At 50.1% G+C, this 20,908-nt stretch overlaps 1 protein-coding gene across 4 annotated transcripts in view; it reads right to left on the bottom strand.

The window, feature by feature from the left end:
• Positions 1–510: 510 nt before the first annotated feature.
• The window catches only part of kat6a (K(lysine) acetyltransferase 6A), a 28,044-nt gene continuing 7,646 nt past the window's right edge, over positions 511–20,908 (bottom strand). For 2 of the 4 annotated variants that reach the window (XM_035529685.2, XM_081714928.1), the window contains exons 3-17: positions 15,101–15,209; positions 14,890–15,005; positions 14,542–14,623; positions 14,309–14,423; positions 13,701–14,071; positions 13,132–13,247; positions 12,261–12,376; positions 11,773–11,914; positions 10,794–10,955; positions 10,018–10,111; positions 8,944–9,175; positions 8,158–8,341; positions 7,000–7,683; positions 6,469–6,721; positions 511–6,309 (exon numbers count right to left, since the gene is read on the bottom strand). In XM_035529685.2, the coding sequence (XP_035385578.2) occupies positions 3,032–6,309; positions 6,469–6,721; positions 7,000–7,683; positions 8,158–8,341; positions 8,944–9,175; positions 10,018–10,111; positions 10,794–10,955; positions 11,773–11,914; positions 12,261–12,376; positions 13,132–13,247; positions 13,701–14,071; positions 14,309–14,423; positions 14,542–14,623; positions 14,890–15,005; positions 15,101–15,209 (6,054 nt within the window). In that variant the 3' untranslated portion in view covers positions 511–3,031. The other 2 variants (XM_035529686.2, XM_081714930.1) reach the window with 2 other exon arrangements.

Raw genomic sequence — 20,908 nt, 5'->3', positions numbered from 1 at the left:
TAGAGTTAACAGTCCCAGCGATGTTATTCGTTGAACGTCTCGTCCAATCAAACCAGGCAGTCGGAACTAATTTCAGGGGCCTGTATAGTTCACTTATAGGTCAGATGCAAAGGGGCGTGTTCATCACACACCATCTACGCAGCAACAAACCCCCGCGTACACTGCGGGTCCTACTCAACTCCATTATGTAGGTCAGCTCTTACATGTGAAACGTCAATATGAAGTATTAAAGCGGTAATGTCGCTAATGATGTGTTATGATACCAGGTTACGATGCATTTCAACTGTGTCCGTAATATTTACAAACATCATACTTCGTGATTTATTTCACCAGGTCACCAATGACCGTAGTGAGTGGTCAGACGTTTAATGTTGAGTCAACACTGCCTCAGGGAAAGCACGGACAAGCCGTGTTGGTCATCTCGATACTTCTGCAGACGTTATCCACAATAACGGGCAATTTGTCACATTAAAGGCGTAACGGAGGAGAACAATATACAGAACCACGTGAAACGGCTCAACATAATTTATTTTTGTTTCAAGTTAAAATGTACAGAGTTCTTTGAAAGTACTTGCTAAGAAAAAAAAAAAAAAAAAAGGAACAAATAAATGGAAACACACACAGGGACGAAACAGAGGGGCGAACGGAGGGCGCGCGCTGCCGCTCGCCCGGCGCCTGCTCCGCTCTCGCGCCCTCTCCCCGTCTTCCGCGCGCTCTCGCAGCTTACACCGTGTACAATTACAAAGGATACAAAAGGGGAAGCAATAGAAAGACATACCGAGCTCTTTTTACATGCTCTGCAGATGGGAGGAGGTCGTCCTATTCACACACGAAAAAACCGAGGAGGAGAGGAAAAAAAGAAAAGAAAATGACGGCTAAATGACCCTTAGATATTTGTCGTTTCTTTTGTTTTAAAATAGCATTAATATACTACACAAGGATAGAAAACTCTAGAGAGGAGATGGAATGGAAAGGTTAAAGGCATCTTAGTCACTAAGTGAGTTGTCATTTTTTTTAGTTTTGAATTTCTTAATAATATTACCCCAAGAGTTGAGCTAAAAAATATGTAGGTTTTTTTTTCCTGAAACAGAAGTGAAAAAAATGACAGTACCAATATCCATGTCAATTTTTTTGTTTTATATTATAGAAAAAACATTATCTCTACAATAAGTTTGCTAAAGTCAAAAAAGAGCCAGCTTGTGTCATAAAAGAAAGCTGCCCAGTCTGATAAAATTCAGAAAATTAAAACAAAATACGGAGGGGGGGAAACAAATAATATAATGAAAATGTCAGGTCTTTAAGAAAGTATTCTCATATTGACATTGAATACTGGACACTGAATACATAAAGTCTTTTCTCGTTGTCCTATACTGGTAACCGTCCCCGTACAACATGCACTTTAACCAAGATGTCAGCACGTGTCCCGATGTGTTTAATAGACGCACGCACCACTGCTAAAAGGTCAAATGCCACCAAAACAGCACAAGTGTCTGTAATTGGAGGTATAAGGACCACTCGCAACACTTTTCACTGCAGTGCTTTAGCTCATGCGCGCGCGCGCACACACAGGCACGCACGCAGTGCTATTAGCGCTAAACAGACACAAATGCTGAGATTACTTTAGTATGTTTCAGAAAATAAAATGTTTTAAAAACCCAACACCCTGCCACCATTCTGTGTCGTGAAAACGTGGTACGAAGGGAGACAAAAACAAAACAATAAACAAACAAAAATAACACACAAATAATTCTCCCGATTAGACTGCCCTCTGGTGGCGTGACTGGAGTGTTGGCGAGAAGGGTGCACGTGTGGCAAGTTGGGAGACTGTGCTGTGAATCAGGAAGTATCAGAATATTTACATCTACAAGTTTCACAGGTGTACTTGTTCATTCCAGTCTGCTAGACTGAAACATGGGATTTTCCTCACTGCTCTTGGACAACTACGTACAGTCTCTCGGCCTCTCCCACTGCTGGGATTGCCGATTATCCGAACACAAACGGTCCCGTGCGAAGAACGAGGAAGACACAGATTTCTGGATACGCGTCATGGTGTCTCCTTCAAAAGCTCCAAATCTCTCGCTCTCTCACACGCAGACAAGTGCCTCCGTCTCAACTCTGAAAGTGGCTCTAGACTTGTGTGCATGTGTGTTGGTGTCCAAAGGTAAGTGCGCGTGTGCGCAAGTGTGAACGCTTGTAAGAGCAAGAATGTGTGGATCATTCCCCCGAACCCCAAGTCTACTTACACACTCTCTCACACACACACACACACACACACACACACACACACACACACACACACACACACATTTAACCTAAGCATGAAGAAAGACTGAAATACAAGCATTTCAACTGTCATCCAAAAAACAAAACATACTTTAGAAAAAAAACAAAACAAAAAAGGTGGTAATAATAATATTAATAATAATAATAATAATAATAATAATAATAATAATAAAAGAACAAAGTTAATCTACAACTGTTTTGTCATTTTTTTTCAGGTAAGGCTTCCTATGTCGATTCCAACACGTGCACGGATCAGCGTACACATCCATGAACAACTGCGAACGTGAGTCAGTCTCTCAGCCGGAGGAGTTGGCCCTTCTGAAACCGCTTCGCTCTGCTTCCATCGTCATGAAGAAGCGGGGACGCTGGAAGAGGAGTGGAGTACGCCCCCTGCTGGTAGTGCAGCGACACGGGTCCCAGCCCATTGCGGTGGGTGCCTCGCCGTCTCGGCTGTGAATAGGGGCGGGGCGGGGCGGGGCAGGTAGCTCCACGACCACGATGTACAACGCAAAGAGACGGAACAAGCTGAAGCTCGGCGACTGTAGCACCTCCACCCGTCCACGCCTCCGCTCACACCTCAGGGAGGGTGGTGCACTCCAACACAGAGAGCATGCGAGTCTCTGGAGGGGATTAAATGTCTTCCATTTTGCTTTAGTTTTTTTTTTTTTTTTTTTTTAATGCTCTCCTCTGTCTCTCTCTTCCTCTCTCTCTCTCTCTCTCTCTCTCTCTCTCAGTATGTCTTTCTGTCTCATCTGCTCATATAAGGCGACTGTTTAGGAACGCCCGCGTAGCTGTGGTGGGACGGAGCCGCGTACATCATGTTGCCATGGTGATTAGGTTGCATAGGCTGCTGAGGGTAGGCCTGACCTCCCATCATGCCCATTTGCATCTGCATGGGGTACTGCGCCGGCTGGTTCATGTACGGCGGGTTGCCGTGGTACCCACTGTTCATCATGGGCTGGGGCATGCGGTACCCGGCCGACATGGCGGCGTTCAGAGGGTTCATGTTCATGGAGTTGTAGGCGCCTGGCGTGGGCATGAGGTTGGTCATCATGCCCCGCTGTACGGCCAACGTGCGGGGCGTGCTCTGCATCGCCACGGCACCCGAGCTGCGGCCGTACAGCTGCTGCTGGTGTGGCGACCCGGCGGGGATCTGCGAGGCCTTGGAGCGGATGGCGATGTGGCCCTTCACCGTGGTCATCTGGCCCTGCAGGCGCTGTGCGTGGGGAGGAGGAGGCAGGCCGATGTTGGCACCTGGCATGCTGCACTGGATCAGGGAGGAGCCTAGGTTCATGGAGCTGGAGGCGAGGTTGGGGGGCGGGGTCATGGTGGGCTGGGTCTGGGGGAGGGGCGGGTGAGGGGAGGAGGCCAACTGCGCCAGGCCGGGATTGGACAGAGACACGCTGGTGGCGTAGGAGGTGACGGAGGCCGAGTGGGAGTAAGGCATGTTGTGGGGGTCCATGATGGTGTTGGTGAGCTGCTGCAGCTTGGCCAAGCTGAAGGTGGCCGAGGGCTGGGCGTAGCCGCCCGCGCCGAAGTCTCCGCCCATGCGGTCGTAGAGGCTCCGCCCGCCGCTGCCGCCGCCGCCGGCACCGGCTGCGCTCTCGGGAATCTCCATGATCATGGGCGTGGAGGCGAAGCCGTTTCCCATGCTGCACTGGGAGAGGGACTGCTGCTGTGGCGGAGGGGGCGGGGGCCCCGAGGGCGGGGGCGGCGGCGGTGGGGGCTGTTGCTGGGCAACCTTTTTCTGCTGCTGCTGCTGCTGGGTGGCGCTCGGAGGCCTGTCGATAACGCAGCCCTGGGGCGACTTGATGCTACAGCCGGGAGCATTCGTCGTGGGCGGAGGGGGCGGAGGAGGAGGCTGAGGGCCGCCGCTGCCCGCGCCGGCCCCGCCCGCGGCGTTGGGGCCCGGCCCGGCCTGCTGGATCAAACCGCAGCTCCCTATGGCCACGGCGGATGATGACGAGAGACCCGGCGTGGAGACAAAGGAGCAGCTGTTACCCTGCGAGGACGAGGAGGACGGCGTGGACGACGAGGACGACGCCGTCGACGAGGCTGACGCCCCCGCGGCCGGCACGGACATACCGCCTCCGTTCCCCGTGTTGCCCCCGCCCCCTCCGGCTCCGCCCATCGTGGAGTCGTAGCTGCTGGGGTTGTCGTAGTTCTCCGTGGTGCTCTCGATGCTCCCCAGGTCGCTGAAGCCGCTGTCCACCACCTGCTGCGAGTGGTCAGACACAGACGGCACATCCATCATGGGCGAAGTCTCCATGTTCTGGAGCGACGGCGCCGACAGTGAACCGGGGTGCTCTGGGGTTATCTGGGTGTAACCCCCGCCCGTGCCGGCCCCCGACGCCCCGGCCACCCCCGGCCCCGCGTCCAGGGGCCCCGGGGTCATCCCGGGGCTGCTGACGGAGCGCACAGACTGGCTGGCCAAAGGGGGCAGCGGTGGGTTGGGCATGGGACTGCTGTTCTGGGACGCTCCACAGTCATCCACCATGGCGAGGCCGTCCTCTTCGCCGTCGCCGTGGCTGTAGCTCTGCAGGGTACGGCAGGCGGCCAGCGTCTCCTCGCAGTCCTGGTAGGCGCCATGAGACTCGGCCTCCTCGTCCTGGGCTTCACCTTGTGTGAGCGACTGGACGGCCTGCACCGTCTCCAGGTCCAGCTCGCTGCTGCTGTGGTGGTGGTGGTGTTGGTGGTGGTGGTGTGGTTGTTGGTGGTGGTGGTGGTGTTGCTGGTCGTGCGCGTGGTGGCTGAGCTCGTCTTTGAACTCGGCGCTGGCGTGCGGATGCTCCGTCTCCATCAGCAGGACAGACTTGCCCTCCAGCGGACGGAGGTCCGGCGGTTCAGAAGGGTCCGCGATCGAGGTCACGGTCTCCACGGCAGCAGCGGTGGCGGCGGACGACTCCTCCTGCTCCCGTCTTCGCCGCTCGTCCTGGGCGTCCACCGAGCGGGTCTTCGCCTCTGGAACCTCGTCTGGCTCTTCCTCCTCATCTTCCTCCTCCTCCTGTTTGCTGACATACTCCCTCGTCGCGCTCGCTTGCATGTCTAAAAAACCTTCTCCGCTCTGGGGCTCCTCCTTCACAGGTGGCGACCGGGTGGGAGTTGGAGGCTCCTCCTCCTCCTCCTCCAGCTCTTCGTCATCGTCCTCGGAAGCCGGGCTCTTCCCGCGCTTACAGTCCTCCCTCTTCTCCTCCAGTCGGCCGTCGCCTTCGTCGTCTGCATCGTGATCGTCGCTCCGCCGGCTTCCAGAGCTCAGCACGGCCACTGCCCTCCGGCTTCTAGAGCCACTTTGATCTTCGTCTTCCCTGTCCTCGTCCTCCTCCGGGTCAGCTGTGTCCCCGTCTGTGGTTGGAGGAACTCTCGCGATAGAGGTCTGCGACAGGGTGCGTGAGGGTGGGCGGCTGGACTTCTCCCCCACCCACGCCCGATCTTCCTCCTCGTCCTCGTCCTCCTCATCTTCCTCTGGCTCGGACGTGGGCGGGGGTTTGGAGACAGGCAGCGGGAGGCCGGGGTTCTTCGGCGGCCGGCCTCGCCTCCGTGGCTTGGGCGTGTCCCTCATCTTCTGCATAAAATCATCATCTTCGTCCGAGTCCTTGCGCTTCTCAGAGTCCGGGTCAGAGGTCAGGCTTTTCCTCTTGCAGGCGTGGTCTTCCGGAGCCGGCTTCTCCAGCTGCAGCTGTCCGGCGTGGCCCCTCGCCAGCTCCTGCCTGTCTGCCTCTTCCTGAGCTCGCTGCAGGTAGTAGCTCCGCGGTTTCCTGCCTGGTTTTCCCTTGATCTTTTGAGGAGGCGGTTCCTCTGAGGACGGAAGGGTCAGGCCAGCGTCGGCGGCCTGCCCGGCGCAGCTCCCAGCCTTCCGACCGGGGCGCTTCTTCCAGTGCGCTGGCTTGCGGCTCTTGCCCTTGGGCCAACCTTTCTTCTTCTTCACCGGTGTTTCCGCAGCAATGGCCGGTGGACTCACTCGCTCCCCCGCCTCGGTTTGGTCAGATCTCCTCAAGCCGCAGACCGGCTTCAACACCGGAGTGGAATCTGGAAAGGAAAACCGAGAGGGAAGCGTTATTAACGACAGAACTGTGAACAACTCACAAATGCGCACACAGTCGCACGTTCGGTTTGTTTTCCTGCTAATTGCTTAATTAGATCATTAGATAGTTAAAAATTATTTTAAATTTATAGAGGGTCACCAACCGTCCTCCTCAGACTCGGAGATGTTGGGTGGGCGGAGCCTTTTTGGTGCAGGGTCTAGGTGCTTGCGGGCGGGGGGGTAGCAGCGGAGGGCGTGGCCAAACGGAGTCTCCTCCTCTAGGCGGGGCATGGGCCTCTCGGAGTCCGAGTCTACGAAAGGCTCGTCCAGAACCTCCGTCGTCTCGGAGATCGTCTCGGTGACCACGCTGCTGTGTGGGTGGCTACGCTGACGTACGCGCCGCTTCCGCAGAGGCTTCTGGGAAATATATGGGAGGGGCTTAAATATGAACTGTTCACAAAGTCGCCCACATTTTCATATTTGCTTTTTTGTGACGTTTAGTCACCAAGCTTTCATTGAAAAAAAGACAGGGCAGTAGCTACCTCGTGTGTGACAACTCTGTTTAATTACATAAATCTCTCAGCTTTCAATAGTCGACATTTCTGATAATTCTAGGTAATGTAATGTAATCAGGCCCGAGGAAGAAGAAGATGCAATAAATAAATTAAAGATTCACTTTGGTGATTTTCACCAACCTTGCATTTGAGCCCCAATGTTGGTTTGGTTAAAACAGGAGGGGAACAGGTGCCCATCTCTTCATCGTAATCATCGTCATCGTCGTCGTCGTCGTCGTCGTCATCATCATCGCTGCTCTCACTGGAGCAAGACTGTCGAGAAGGCAAAGGCTCGCTAAGCCTGGTCACCAGGGGCAACGGGGGCACGCCCTCCCCCGGCCCCTCGCTTAGCCTGCGCTTGGGCCCTCGTTTTTTTCGCGGGGGGCGCCCCCTGCTGCGTGGCAGCGGAACGGCGGGGTGCCGCGCGGCTTCCGCAGGGTGGTGGCAGGCGGTGCTCGTCTCGTTCTCTGAAGTGAAGAGCGTAGGCAGAGAGAGGGATGGCGCCGTTGCCTTATTGGCTGGAATCCTGTACTCCTCATCCTCGTCTTCCTCGGGCCTGATTTTCCGTGGCCGCCCCGGACCCGGGCGAGGCCGGTCCTTCACTTTGCCCCACGGCCAGTTTTTGGGAGGGCGTCCACGACCCCTGCGCTCGCCGTTGGCCTGCAGGGCGGCGCCCTCGGGGCACGGCAGGCTGTTGCGTATGGGCGACGTGGCCGGGGAACTCTGGCTTTTAGGATACGTGGGGAAGCATCTCCGGTCCTCATCTTCATCCCGCTCGCCTCTTGCACTCCAGGGCAGTGGAGGGCTCTTGTGGCTGGAGATCACCTGGAGATCACAAAAGGAGTAAAAACACAAACAAATCTATGACAGTCCTAGTTCGAGCTTCTGAGCGACCTGCAGAGTAACAGACACCACTGCAGCAGAGAGCTTTGCATACTGGAAAATACATTCCTAACCTAATGACTGCAGCCAGTGCTGAGCACATTTGAACACACACCTCCTACAGCCCGAGTGTGTTGTTTTAAAACAAGATGGTTAATGCCAACACAGGAAGAAAAGCATTAAAAAAAATTCTTTTTTTTAAATCAAGACAAACCAGAAAAATATTATATTAAATATAATATTTACAAGATACAACATAAAATATTAAATACTCTATTAAAACAATAAACATTTTTAGATATAAGATTTAGATGAAGATTTAATATAAGATATACTAATTATATTAAACAACAAATGATAGATTAAATACTATTATATTAAACGATATTTAATATAATTAAATAAAAGATATCGTACCTCTTTGTCATTTTCTTCGTCTCCATCCTCGTCCTCATCTCCCTCGTCCTCCGACACCACCGTGTTTGTGACGATGACAGGCGTCCAGCGTAAGCAATCGGGGTCAACCTCTAGCAGCCGAGGGCGGGCCCGGAGGCGGGACACATGCGCTGCCACCAGCTTCTCTTTGCGAACTAGAACCAGCCTGGAGGGACATGAACAGAGCGGGGCGGTGACTGCCTGAGGGATCGACGGCTCCCATTCGCTCAGACCCGCCACCACACCCTTCCACTAGACCACCATTTTAACCCCTAAGAATGGCCGCAGGGATCAGCTCAGGTAATGACACAGGTGCGACACAGGTGCACAAAATCTCACAGCTGCACAGTTCCCAAAGCACAGGGCAAGAACAGAAATGTGAAAGTACCTACATACTAACATTGCAGACAAACATAGGGATAAACAAGGAAAGTGAATTAAAAATTGTGACGTGTAAGGTTAATTTGTGTAGACAGTTTGGTAGCGCAGGCCACGTGAGGCACTTCGGTGGTGATTACAGTTCAGTATTTTGCAGCTGGGTTGATGAGTTTTCAGGAGATGAAGGTGGGTCAGTACAGATGTGGCAGAAGCACACAACGTATTCAGGTGCCTGTTGGTTTAGATCTTTAGCGCCCTGAAGTACTTTCCAGAAGCAAACATCTGATATGAGTGACATCTGGGGTGGAAGGGGTGTGTAGATATTCTGCAGGCTCACTTTCTCCACTCCTTGCGTGTGTGTGTGTGTGTGTGTGTGTGTGAGACCCTCACCTGTTGCCCCTGTACTCCAGCATGTTAAGGCTCTGCAGGGTGGCTGTGATGTCCTGAGGGCAGATGCCAGTGATCTTGCTGAGTCGGCGTATGGTGAGTGTCCGGTCCCGCACCTCGTGCAAACATTCCAGCACCACGCTGCTCCAGTAGGCCACGTAAGACAGACGGCCCAGGTCTGACAGGGGCTTCTCCGGGGAACCTGGCTGGCCCTCCCGCTTAGATAGTAGGTAACCTGAACAGGTGTGCAACTGTGTTACTCAGCCAGCCATGACCTGGGACTCAAGGTTGAACAAGATTAAAACAGACAGTCTGGTTGTATCTAAGACATGTTAGGCTTCAAAAAGATTCAAATCAAAAATCTGTTTTGTAAGGCAACAAAAGAACATCTGGGGATACTTTACCACGCTCCTCAGTGACATGCAATCAACATGATCACTAAATGCTAAAACATTCACAATAAAACGCAAAATAAAAAAACGACCTATTCCCTCTGTTAAAAAAAGTTTAAATCAGACATATGGAAACATCACAGGTAACGTCTGCGGTTGTCTGGCCTTCGTGTGTTTGCAGCAGCTATGACGGTGCGATTTAGCACTTCACTGTGCTCGGAAACATGCAGTCCCTTTGTACAGAATGACGTTTTAACAATTTTGTTTTCTAACCATAATGTGTAAAATAAAAGTTCTGGCGAGCTGGAATCAGACATCTCGAGCCAGACATCTCAAATTGTGTGGTGCTAGTAGACGAGCATACTTTTTATGTTTTACGTCACTCTGGATAGGAGCAGGTACCAAATGAGCAAACAATGGCAAAGGTTTAACATATTAAACGCACAGACTGCAAGTGACATGTAAGGTAGACATCTGGTAAGGCGTGCAGGTGTGCCAGGTAACCTCCCACGGGACTATGGGTTTGGGTTAGCTCAGCAATGAACCTGCGTAAGCTGGATAACATATCTCTTTCACGAGCCTGCTGACACGGTGTCGAATGGCACGTTTACAAGTCGGTGCAGCCATGCGGCCAAGCCCCGCCCCTGCCGCAGAACATCGGGTAGTCAGGGGCGGGAGGACGTACTGAAATCGATAAGGAAGCGTCCGTAGCCTCGGCGCTGGTACTGGGGGAGGATCATGATACAGGAGACGTTGTACTTCTGCTGGCAATGTTTCTCCTGCAAAATGCAACAAGACAAAAAGTTTTGCTTGTTTTTATGTGTGTGTGTGTGTGTGTGTGTGTGTGTGTGTGTGTGTGTGTATATAAATGAATATGAGAGAGGGGGGAGATATTAAAAATATATAAAATCTCAAAACAGTTGGCAGAGAATTCCAGCCCCTAAAGCACTGGTTGCAATTTGTCATGTGTACATTCTTGTGTAACACTGGGGTCTGTCATAATGACTGATGACTGAGGTACTGAAATGTGTATTCCTGACATTCCAGCATCTCAGAAATGGATTCACCCACCCAAAACTGCAGGGGGCAGGGCTGATTTTGCTTATTGAGATTTCCCCTGTGTCAAACACTCGCTGGCAAAATGCAATACCACAGACACTGGGTGTCCTACCCCAAACCGAAACTCCAAAACATTCCTTCATTCTGTTTCCATTTTAATCTGATGTAAATCTCTAAAAAGCACTGCAGGTTCTGCTCAAACTGAACCTTCAAGCGTTTGCCTTGCCAGAGCATATATTTTCAAAGAAGTGGAATTTACAACCGGACTTTAAGCTGGCGTCCCTCAACAAACCCCATGTGCTTATTACTAAAAGGTTTTTCCCCGGACGTGCATGTATCTGTAAGGGTCGAGTGCAAAGTGCTGTAGCTCAGGTATCGCGCAGATGTGGCAGGTGACTTCACCTTGGAGAAGTAGCCCACCAAGTGGCAGCCTTTGGAGTCGTTCTGTGTGAGCACGTAGAAGAGGAAAGGCTCCACGTCGTAGTACAGGGTCTTGTGGTCCAGGAAGAGTTTGGCCAATAAACACAGGTTCTGACAGTATATTGTGCTGACATTCCCATCAACCTGAAGAAAATGCATTAAGTAGATTAAATAATTTAAATACAACAACAAAACTGGAGTGTTTCAAAAAGATTTTGAAGTGTAAAGACAAAAAAAAGTTATTTACTGAAGTTACAAAATTCCAAATTATACAGGACTACATAAACTAATCTGTAACCATGAAGTATGCGCCTTGCTGGTAAAGACTTCATCCTTAAAATGAACGCGGAGCAGGCCAATTTCTGACTCTCTGAGACATTTGATTCATGACTCATAACTCACTCCTGTAATTTAAACCAAATATGTCAAAGGATTATGAGTGCTACGAGTTCAGAAAAAAGCAGGAGTAATAAAATATCCAGTATAATGCAGTGGCAACTACAGCTCTATGGAAGAGGCGGGGCTTTTCTAGAGAATACTATGGAAGGGGCGGGGCTCTGCTAGAACTTTTTATGGAGGGGCGGGGCTCTGGTATAGCATGTTCTATGGAGGGGGCAGGGCTATGCACCCAGGACAGTCTGGCCTCTGTGTGTGTGTGTGTGTGTGTGTGTGTGTGTGTGTGTGTGTGTGTGTGTGTGTGTACAGACTCTAGATAGCTGGCATTTAAGCAAGTATGCATGTTTATTTGTAGACTAGCTAGGAGCGTGCGTATGTTTGTTTTATTTTAAAGACTTTAGCCATCCAGCATTTGAGCAAGTGTGTGTGTGTTTTATTTGCACAGACTCTAGGGAGGCCACATTTTAGATTCTAGCTAGGCTACAGACACACATGTTCACATGTGTCTGTATTTATACACAGTCTATCTAAGCTGCATTCCAGTACACACGCGTATGCATCTCACCTCAAACACAGAGACGTTGTCCTTCCTGTAGATCTCGTTGGCAGGCGGGTGAAACCAGGTGCATTTGCGCATGTGCTGGTACAGTATACTGCGACTCTTCATGTAACGCAGACAGAACTCACAGAGGTAGAGCTTAGGAAGTCTAGAGAGAGAGAGAGAAATGAGATATTACCGTAAGTAGCAATTACAGTAATAAAGTGCAACAGCAGAGTTGTAGAGGGACACTGAATTAAAAGGTTAAGACCATATGCTGTGTCAGCACAGATAGTGCTGCCTTCTGTCATGTGGCTTTGATCTCAACTCTCCACACATGAAACAGCTTAACCACACGTCCACTGCACTATGATCTATACAGACCCTGTTTAACCAAACTATTCTGGGATAAGTTACTGTCCCTCTTATACTCATAAATAAAACCTGTGAATGGATAAGAGTATATGTGTGTGTGTGTGTGTGTGTGTGTGTGTGTGTGTGTGTGTGTGTTTTACCGGCTGTACTCCTGTGGGTAAGGAGACGAGTACCACGTCTGGATCTCATACTTCCCGAACTCAATCACAGATGGGCATCGCATCTGTGGGTCTGGGGGTCCGGTCACCCCGACCTTCTGCTCAGGGTGAGGAGGAGGGGAGGGGAGAGAGCCAGAAGGTTTCCACAGAGCAGATCAGCAACGTACAGCTGTGGAATCACAAGTGCACCTCCACCGCACTACTCACACTGGGACATTCTTAGTCTGTCTGACACACACAGATCACCAACACACTGCACTAATTAACAGCACGCACCTGTAATGCATACATGTGTACACACTACATGTGCTCCCATAGACCACCTACTACAGAAATTAACCGCATCAAACAGTGTGTGTGTGTATTTACGCTGTTAAGACTTATTGCCTAAGGGAAAGACAGGGGCTTCTAGTGCTTTAAGGCTCAGGACACTAAACACACAAGCTTGAGAGGGAGAAAGTGCCTGTGCATGTGTGTCCGCATGCGCGTCTGTTCGTGCGAGAGAGAGAGGGAGAGAAAGAATGACTAACAGCAGCTCTCCACACACACGGCAGTAAACAATAAAGGAGAAAAAGAAATAACTAAATCAGCCCTACAATTCTGAGTAAATACGTTGGTCTCACACAAGCTCTATATGTAGGCGGTTTAGCTAAATATAATCTTTGATTCAGCGCTGCCTTCCGTGTAAGCGTGTGGGGACACCAAATGTGTCGTGATAGCGCGATGGTTCAGAGGACAACAGTAAGTCCTGAACCGTTCAGCTCTGGCTGTTGCACAGAAAACTGTTCAGGTCTAAAACAGGTCAACACTTCTGCTGTGTACACTGATCTTTGCCCTGCCCCGCCCCCTGTACCTGTAGTGCTAGCTGCTGGATGTGTCTGAACAGCTCCACATCCTTCTCTGTTAGGTTTTCTTGTCCGGGTGGCTTTTCCTCGTCATCTCTCCAGTCATCACCACACTCCTGATTGTCTGTGAGAGAGAGAGAGACAGAGAGAGAGAGAGAGAGAGAGAGAGAGACAGAGACAGAGAGAGAGATGTACTTCATACTGAAACCTGGTTTCTCCACTTTGTTTCCATAAATAGATGCCTGGCTGGTTCCTGTACGTTTCCATTTCTGTGAAGGAGTTTGTAAACCTGCACAGCTGAACTGCCGTAGCAAATGTACCGCTGAACCACAGACAGACGCCTCCACTCGTTTATATGTACCACAGAATTCCTTCAGGCTGAAGCATCTCCAGATACTATTTTCATCAAATTTACTAGCGTCAATCAACTAGACATCTAGATTCATCCAACAGATCCTCACAGCACACAAAGAACACACAAACAGTAATAAACTACATTAGAGCCCTCATTCACTCATTCAGTCACGAGGCCGGTATCGCGATTACGGTTGGCGAGCCACGCAGCGATCGGCCCTACCTCCTTCGGCCCCGCCTCCCGTGCGGTCGTCGGGGTCTCCTTTGCGGCTGCCCTTCTTGCGGACGCGGTATTGCTGTGTGTAGTCCACGACCTCGGCACGAGCCTTCCTCCCGTCCGGCGACGGCGTGAAGAACTTGGTGAGGGCGTCGATCAGCCCCTTTGTCTTCTTGTTGAAGCGCAGGCTGCCGTGCGCCGAGTCCTCCTCCCGGTGCGAGAACAGTAGCCGGTCGTCCCCAGGGTAACCCTCGCACGATGAGCTGGAGGAAGAGTGTGGGGAGGAGGAGCCTTGAGAACGATGGTCCATGCCCCCCGGTCCCCGCCTCCGCCGGCCCCGCCCACCACCTCGGAGTTTCTTAAAGGGGCGACCCGGTCTGTAAACAGACAAAAGTCACACTTAACAATAATATTAATATATTTAAACAATATTAAAAACAATTAATAACTTTTATATATCTGTAACAGGACAGGGCAAAATATCCTATCCTATCTTAAAGAAATCTTACGATGAACACACACACACACACACACACACACACACACACACTTCTACATTATAATAACAGCACCCAGGACAGATTGGCGGTCCAGTAGAGAGGTTAGCGTGTTACCTGCCCTTGGGCCGGCCCAGTGGTGCGTTGTACCGTCTCTTTATCTGTGCTGCTTTCTCATGAAGGAGTTTCCGGCCCTTTTTCCTGGGCCTGCAGATCTGGCAGATCCACATACCTGCAGAGGACAGAACATGACCGTCTTACACAGGACAAACACCGTCATGCAGCGCACACACACGCAGGGCATGACCGTGCGCACTTGGTGTATGCTTGCTTGTGTGTGTGTTTCACACCTTTTGGCATTCGCGTCAATGGTGGGTCACAACATTCCATGTGGAAACCTCGATCGCACGAGTCACAAAACAACATGTTTTCCTAGGAGAAGAAGGAAAAAAACCAAAAACCCACAAATTCACATTTCTATCAAATTTGCTCTCTCAGCACCAACGAACAATCAAAATCACCTCACTGACAACCTTGTGAAATGGACACACTTGCAATGGTGTCGCACGTGGGAGGGGTGAGTGATGGGGCAGGTGACGGTGTCGCACGTGGGAGGGGTGAGTCGTCGGGCGATGGTGGGCGGGGTTAGAGAGTGGGTGGGCGGGGTTAGAGAGTGGGTGGGCGGGCGTTGGAGGTACCGCATTCTTGCCCTGGTCCTGGCAGCTGCTGCAGGTCTTGCACTCGATGCACTGCCACCACAGAGCTCTGACCCGCGTCGTCAGCTCAGGGGAGAACTTCAGACACGACGGGTGGCCTGACAGGCAGAGCAGGGAAAACAGTCAAAACACAGACATGGGTACAGGGTGGGTGCAGCGTGTGTGTGTGTGCGTGTGTATAAGGTGAACTCACCGCTGTTGCCACAGTCAGCACAGGAGATGAGCTCCTCTGGTATCTTGTCTCTGTTCTGCTCTTTGGTCCCCAGACAGAAACTACAGATGGGGATGGGCTCAGCTACAGGCTGAGAGAGAGCGAGAAAGAGAGAAAATATATGATATAGGGAGGGATAGAGAGCGATATTGAGAAGGATAAAGAGTTTGTAAGAGTGAGAGAGAGAAAAAAAACAACACACTAGAATCACTAGTTGAACAGGCCCTTCGTTCTCCATAAACATCAGTGTGTCAGCAGCTCAGTACCACCTGCAGGTCTGAAAGACCCCAAACGGTTCACGTCACAGAACACAGTTCATTTCAACTCTCGTAGAGTCCGAAGTGGCAAAGGTTGGGAGTCAAAGCCCACATAATACAGAAAATGAGCTTTTCACCAAAATGGGCCCTCAAACATTAGAGCAGGGCCCAAACTGGCTGTTCTGCTGCTCGGGGAGACAGAAGGTACTCAGAGGGCACGCTCTTTCCTCCTTGGACGAGGAGAGAGAGGACAGCGGAGGAAGGGCTCAGCACTGCTGCTACTTCAGAGTTCCTGCATCCTTATTATTCACATCAGAAATAGATACACACGCAAACACACAGGCGGAGACAGACAGATGCGCATGCCCAGAGAGACAGACGCATCCGTCTGTGTGTGGCTCTATCCCTGCACGCAGACATAGACTCTGTGCTGGATTCTGCACACTTCCTCAGAATCTCCAGACACTCCTTCCTCTGTGCACACATTCACACACACTGGCGTTCTCTAAAGAAATGGCAATTTTCCCCAACGAACGCTTTACTCTGTAGTCTTGAGAGACCCGTTGGGTGGGTATATGGTCAGTGCATGTGAGGTAAATTGTAATTGCTTTGTTTGTGAGTGTGTTCCTGACACAAACAGGTATTCCTGTCTGTCTGCATACAGCAGCGATTAGGAAACAGGTCTGGGCAGGGAGAAAACAAGAGAGGCAGGGTATTAATGCCAGGCTGTTGGACAGAGGAGAGAGAGAGAGAGAAACCGTGCAAGTGTGTACATGTGTGGAATCGTGGTACAGGGGAGGGTGTGTGTGCGTGTACAACTGGGCAATCAGTGGACAGGTGTGTTTGTGTACATGTGGGGGTTCAGTGGACAGGTGTGTGTGTATACACACACACAAACACTCACACACACACACACACACACACACACACACACGAGTGTGCAAGAGTGGGTGATGTCAGAGCAGAGCAGGTTGAGACAGGGAAGATACGGCCACAAAGAACGTGATTTATCGGGTTCATTTCTTTCCGACTCACCCGGGGCATGCACACACAGCTAGCCTGGGGCTAGAAGAGGAACAAAAAGAGAAAGAAAGAACAAGAGAGAGAGAGAGAGAGAGAGAGAGAGAGAGAGAGAGAGAGAGAGAGAGAGCGCTCTGCACGTTGGTCCATGTGCCCTTGCCCCAGAGAGCCATCCAGAGAAGAGCTTTAATGTGAATTTAAGTGTTCAGTCCTCAACCTCCCTGACCACCTCATCTCCACTCCACTGCCATGTGCACATTATGTTTACGGCGTTTATCTGACGCTTTACAATTTTGACTGAACACAACTTGAGTAATTGAGGGTTAAGGGTTTTGTTCAGGGGCCCAACTGCGGAAACCTGGCAGTACTGGGACTTGAACTGGCAACCTTCTGATTACAACTCAAGTCCCTTAACCACTGAGACACCACTGTACTGTAAAGAGTGAAACAGAGATTACACTAACACACACTGCATTTATACTACCTCATATGTGATTATAGGGCAGTGGTGTCTCAGTGGTTAAGATACTTGACATGTAATCAGAAGGTTACCGTTTCAAGTCCCACCACTGCCCAGTTGCCACTGTTGTGCCCCTGAGCAAGACCCTTATCCCTCAATTAGTCAAGTTGTGCTCAGTCATAATTCTAAGTCGCTTTGGATAAATGTAAATTACATGGCCACATAAACAGTCACACTGCAATCACACTGCTGCATAAAAACACCAACTGTGACTACACTGCTGTGTAAACATTAAAATGCACTTACACGGCTCCTTACATGTCAGGAAACTGTTTCTACTGCCACAAAAACGTCATCACAGCCGACATAACGCCAGCTGAGATGTGCCCTGCGATGCTGGCGATGACGTCATTTTAATAAAGGGCAGGAGTTATTTGGACAAACTGTTTCCTGAAACTTTCAAAGCTACAAGCCCTCAGCTAATGGCGGTGATTGGTCAGTATGCACATGTGAAAAACATTTTTTTGCATATTGCTATAAATCAGCTCTCATGCCCTGGGAGCGGGGCTTCACACCCTGGAGGCAGGGCCTCAGTTCAGTCAAACACCAGACTAATATCACCCAAGTGGAGTGCGTTGTCTATATGACTTTAGCAGTCTGGGTTTCTGGACTAGCTGCACTGCCTGCTTCTGACACCCTGCACGGGGGGCATCTGGGCATTAAGCCCCACCCTTGATGAGGTTTTGGGTGCTCTATTGTTGTAGGGAGACTCCATAACAAGGTCTAATCCAACACTTAGACGAGGCCTAACCCTGATTCACTCCTCCAACAGTATAAGGTAATAAAGTACAGGAAGCGGAAAAACAGCTGGACAGAAACGTACTGGTATCATCATCCGTGAAACATGCCAACAGCCCAAAAGCAGCGTGAAGTTTGTTTCCTGAACTAATGCACAGCCTTCACTCACGCTGACGCAGTACAGAGCCTTGGCAGGATTTGCAGAGACCATCGCCAGGACTGGGTGTATGGACACGCCTTCAGATCACACAGCACTGGCATACACGAAAACAAAAAACTGGATTTGACAAGTGAGCGAGAGAGAGAGAAAAAAAAGAGACACAGACAGACACACACTACTTGTTTACTGTCCCTCATCTCAGCTACATAACATGTGCAGCATCTCTCTCTCTCTCTCTCTCTCTCTCATCTCTCCTTTTGTCGCCAAATGTCTTTGCTTGTCTGTTCTTCCACATCAGTCACAGACTTGGAGGACGACGTTGGGAACGTGATGATCCGTTCCACGGTTAGTCTGTTTTTAAAATCTCACAAGCACAATGCCCAGCTCTGCTCCAGATATTAATGGTGTCCACGTTCCTGATGCCAGTGGTGTGTCCAGGTTCCTCGTCAAACCACTTCTGGAGCAGGCTGGCCCATTTTGCTTGTGAATTTTTGGCCTTGATACTGTCGTCATCAGGTTGATGTGTGTGTGTGTGGCACATCAAACGCAGTAAGAAATGACCCAGCCAAACACACGGGCGTTCCCTTGGTTCCTGCCTGCAGAAATTCTTCACTGCTCCGCTTTCACTGGGGTAGTTGTAGAAATATTGAGCTCCTTCTCCAAAATAGAATTCCAGCCCATTAAAAACCTCCCATGATCAGTTCAGCAGCACCACACAGAGCAGATCCAACCCTGGTGAGAAGTGACGATTCTTAGGGTGATAAGAACCAAAACATTACTGATCATGAGCTGAGGGACATCAGTGCCCATGATTCACTCTACAAGCAGTTTGGCACTGGATAATGTAGAAGAGAAACAAACACGCGCGAGCATGCAACGGCGAGAGTGACAAGAGTACAAATGTGTTTATGCTCCTGAAGACGTGTGTGTGGGAGAGAGAAAGAGAGAGAGAGAGACAGAGAGAGAGAGAGAGAGAGAAGAGAGGGAGAGAGAGAGAGAGAGAGAGAGAGAGAGAGAGACACACACATTTCAGCCCCACACACAGTTTGTCCTTGTGCCTCGCTCTTGTACAACAGTGTAAGCTACACGCCGAACATCAGCGAGTAATGACTCAGTGAATGGGTGCTGCGCGCGCGTGTGTGTGAGATGTTCAAGTGTCAACCTGCGATCCATCATTTATGAAGGGCATGGGTTCACAGAGAGGTCTGCGCAGTATGGAGGCATGTTATAGGCTCATTACGTCTCTCTCTGTGTGTGTGTGTGTGTGTGTGTGTGTGTGTGTGTGTGTTTGCACAAGAGAGTGACAAAAACTATTAAAAAGAAAAAATATCACCAAAAAGAGGATTAATAAAACAAACCCATTATACCTACCATCAGTATTCTGGAGTACATTAAAAACAAATTATTAACTAACAATGTCTGTGGTTTTCTTTTCAGTGCATTAAAGAAGTCTCTCGACAATTAATGCTCTGTATACATACTTCATAAACAATAATCTCCAGTAACTAACATGCTGAGGGTGCACGTGTGTGTCCTTGAATCCAGTCCTAAATCCAACATCCTGGACCAACATGTGGCCACCATGACCATGATTGTGTGTATTGTGCAAAATCTAGGCGCAAGGCACTCATCATCTCGTCACTTAGCTCCACCCCTTCAACTTTAGCCCCGCCTCTTCCCACTGAATTATAGTAAGAACGACACAATCAATAAATACACATGCCATGTGGAATTCATCCCTTCTCCAGATTCTCCTCTTCACCTTCAGTGAGAGAAAGAGAAACACAATCAATACATGGGACCCTTCCGTATTCATCCCTAGCTCCTCCCCCTCCCAAGCCCCTCCCCTTCACCAGGTGCCTCAGGGCTGCTGAAAGGGCAGGTGACATCATCGACACACCTGCCCATCTCCACTGGTAAGAACAGCTTGGCATCATGACTTCTGACATCAAACATACTGCCTCTAGCAATCGGTTTCACGTGCACATATATGCACGCACACAGATGCTGTGTGCATACAGACAAATAACCTTAAAATCTAAATTTCTTTAGAACTAAAACAAATGGTTGGATTTGTGGCACTCAAACTCACTCCACAGAATAATAAAACTGACCTTACGCAGTGGAGGGTGAGTGTTACACAGCTCCTCTGGAGACATATCACCTCCCTGCCCCTACTAGTATTACATAAGATGGCAGTGTGTGTTCAGAGAGCCCAGACCCCAGTTTCTCATGTACGCAAGTTGACTTGACTGCGACCCCAAACCGTGGCGAAGGTGGAAGGGCAGTAGGGGTCATGGTCTGTCATACTACTGACTCCTACACTCGCTGCCACCATTTCTCCCTCTCTTTCACTCACACACACACAAAGCAATAACGTCTGCTCTCCTTCCCAAAAGCATTGAGATTTCCCCATTTATGTATCCATGACCTCTGTTTGACCCCCCCCCCCCATGCCCTGGCTATAACCCAATATCAGGGCATGCCAGAACGTGACGAGTGCCGTCAGCTCTGAATGGAGATGTGTGACACGGTAATGGGGGAGCTGAGAGAATTAATGTCCACACGCTGGCAACTCATTCCAGGACGCATCCATTTGTTCTGGGGTGGGAGGGTGTTGGTTGTTGTGGGGCGTGTCCCCTTCATGTCTAGCATCTCGAGACAACGAAAATGTCCAATGCAACAAACTGCAGACACTCACTCAGACACCAGGCTTATCAGATGGAGGGTCGATGGCACAAACTGCTTAGACAAACATCCATTTTTAAAACACCGCGCGCGCACACACACGCACACTCTTATCCAGACTTTAATGGACAGCAGAGTACATCGCCACTGCAGAAACACCATCAACGCTGTGGAAGTTAACAGGTTTTAATGAGCCTAATTAACAAACACTGCAAAGACGGCACTGACACTGATCGCAGCGTTACCATAAATGAGAACGGAGAGGCGTAGACTGCCAAACCCAAATAAAGCTTCGATATATTGATACAGCAGTATATCGTCAATGCATCATTACCGACACCTGGATCGGTATGGTCACGACCGGGGCATTATTTATGAATATTTGTGTTCTTCACCAGTGTGATACT

This window comes from Electrophorus electricus, chromosome 5 (genome assembly GCF_041902795.1).
Source record: "Electrophorus electricus isolate QZ-2024a chromosome 5, ASM4190279v1, whole genome shotgun sequence".
NCBI lineage: Eukaryota > Metazoa > Chordata > Actinopteri > Gymnotiformes > Gymnotidae > Electrophorus > Electrophorus electricus.
This window is presented reverse-complemented; position numbering and strand designations above follow the sequence as displayed.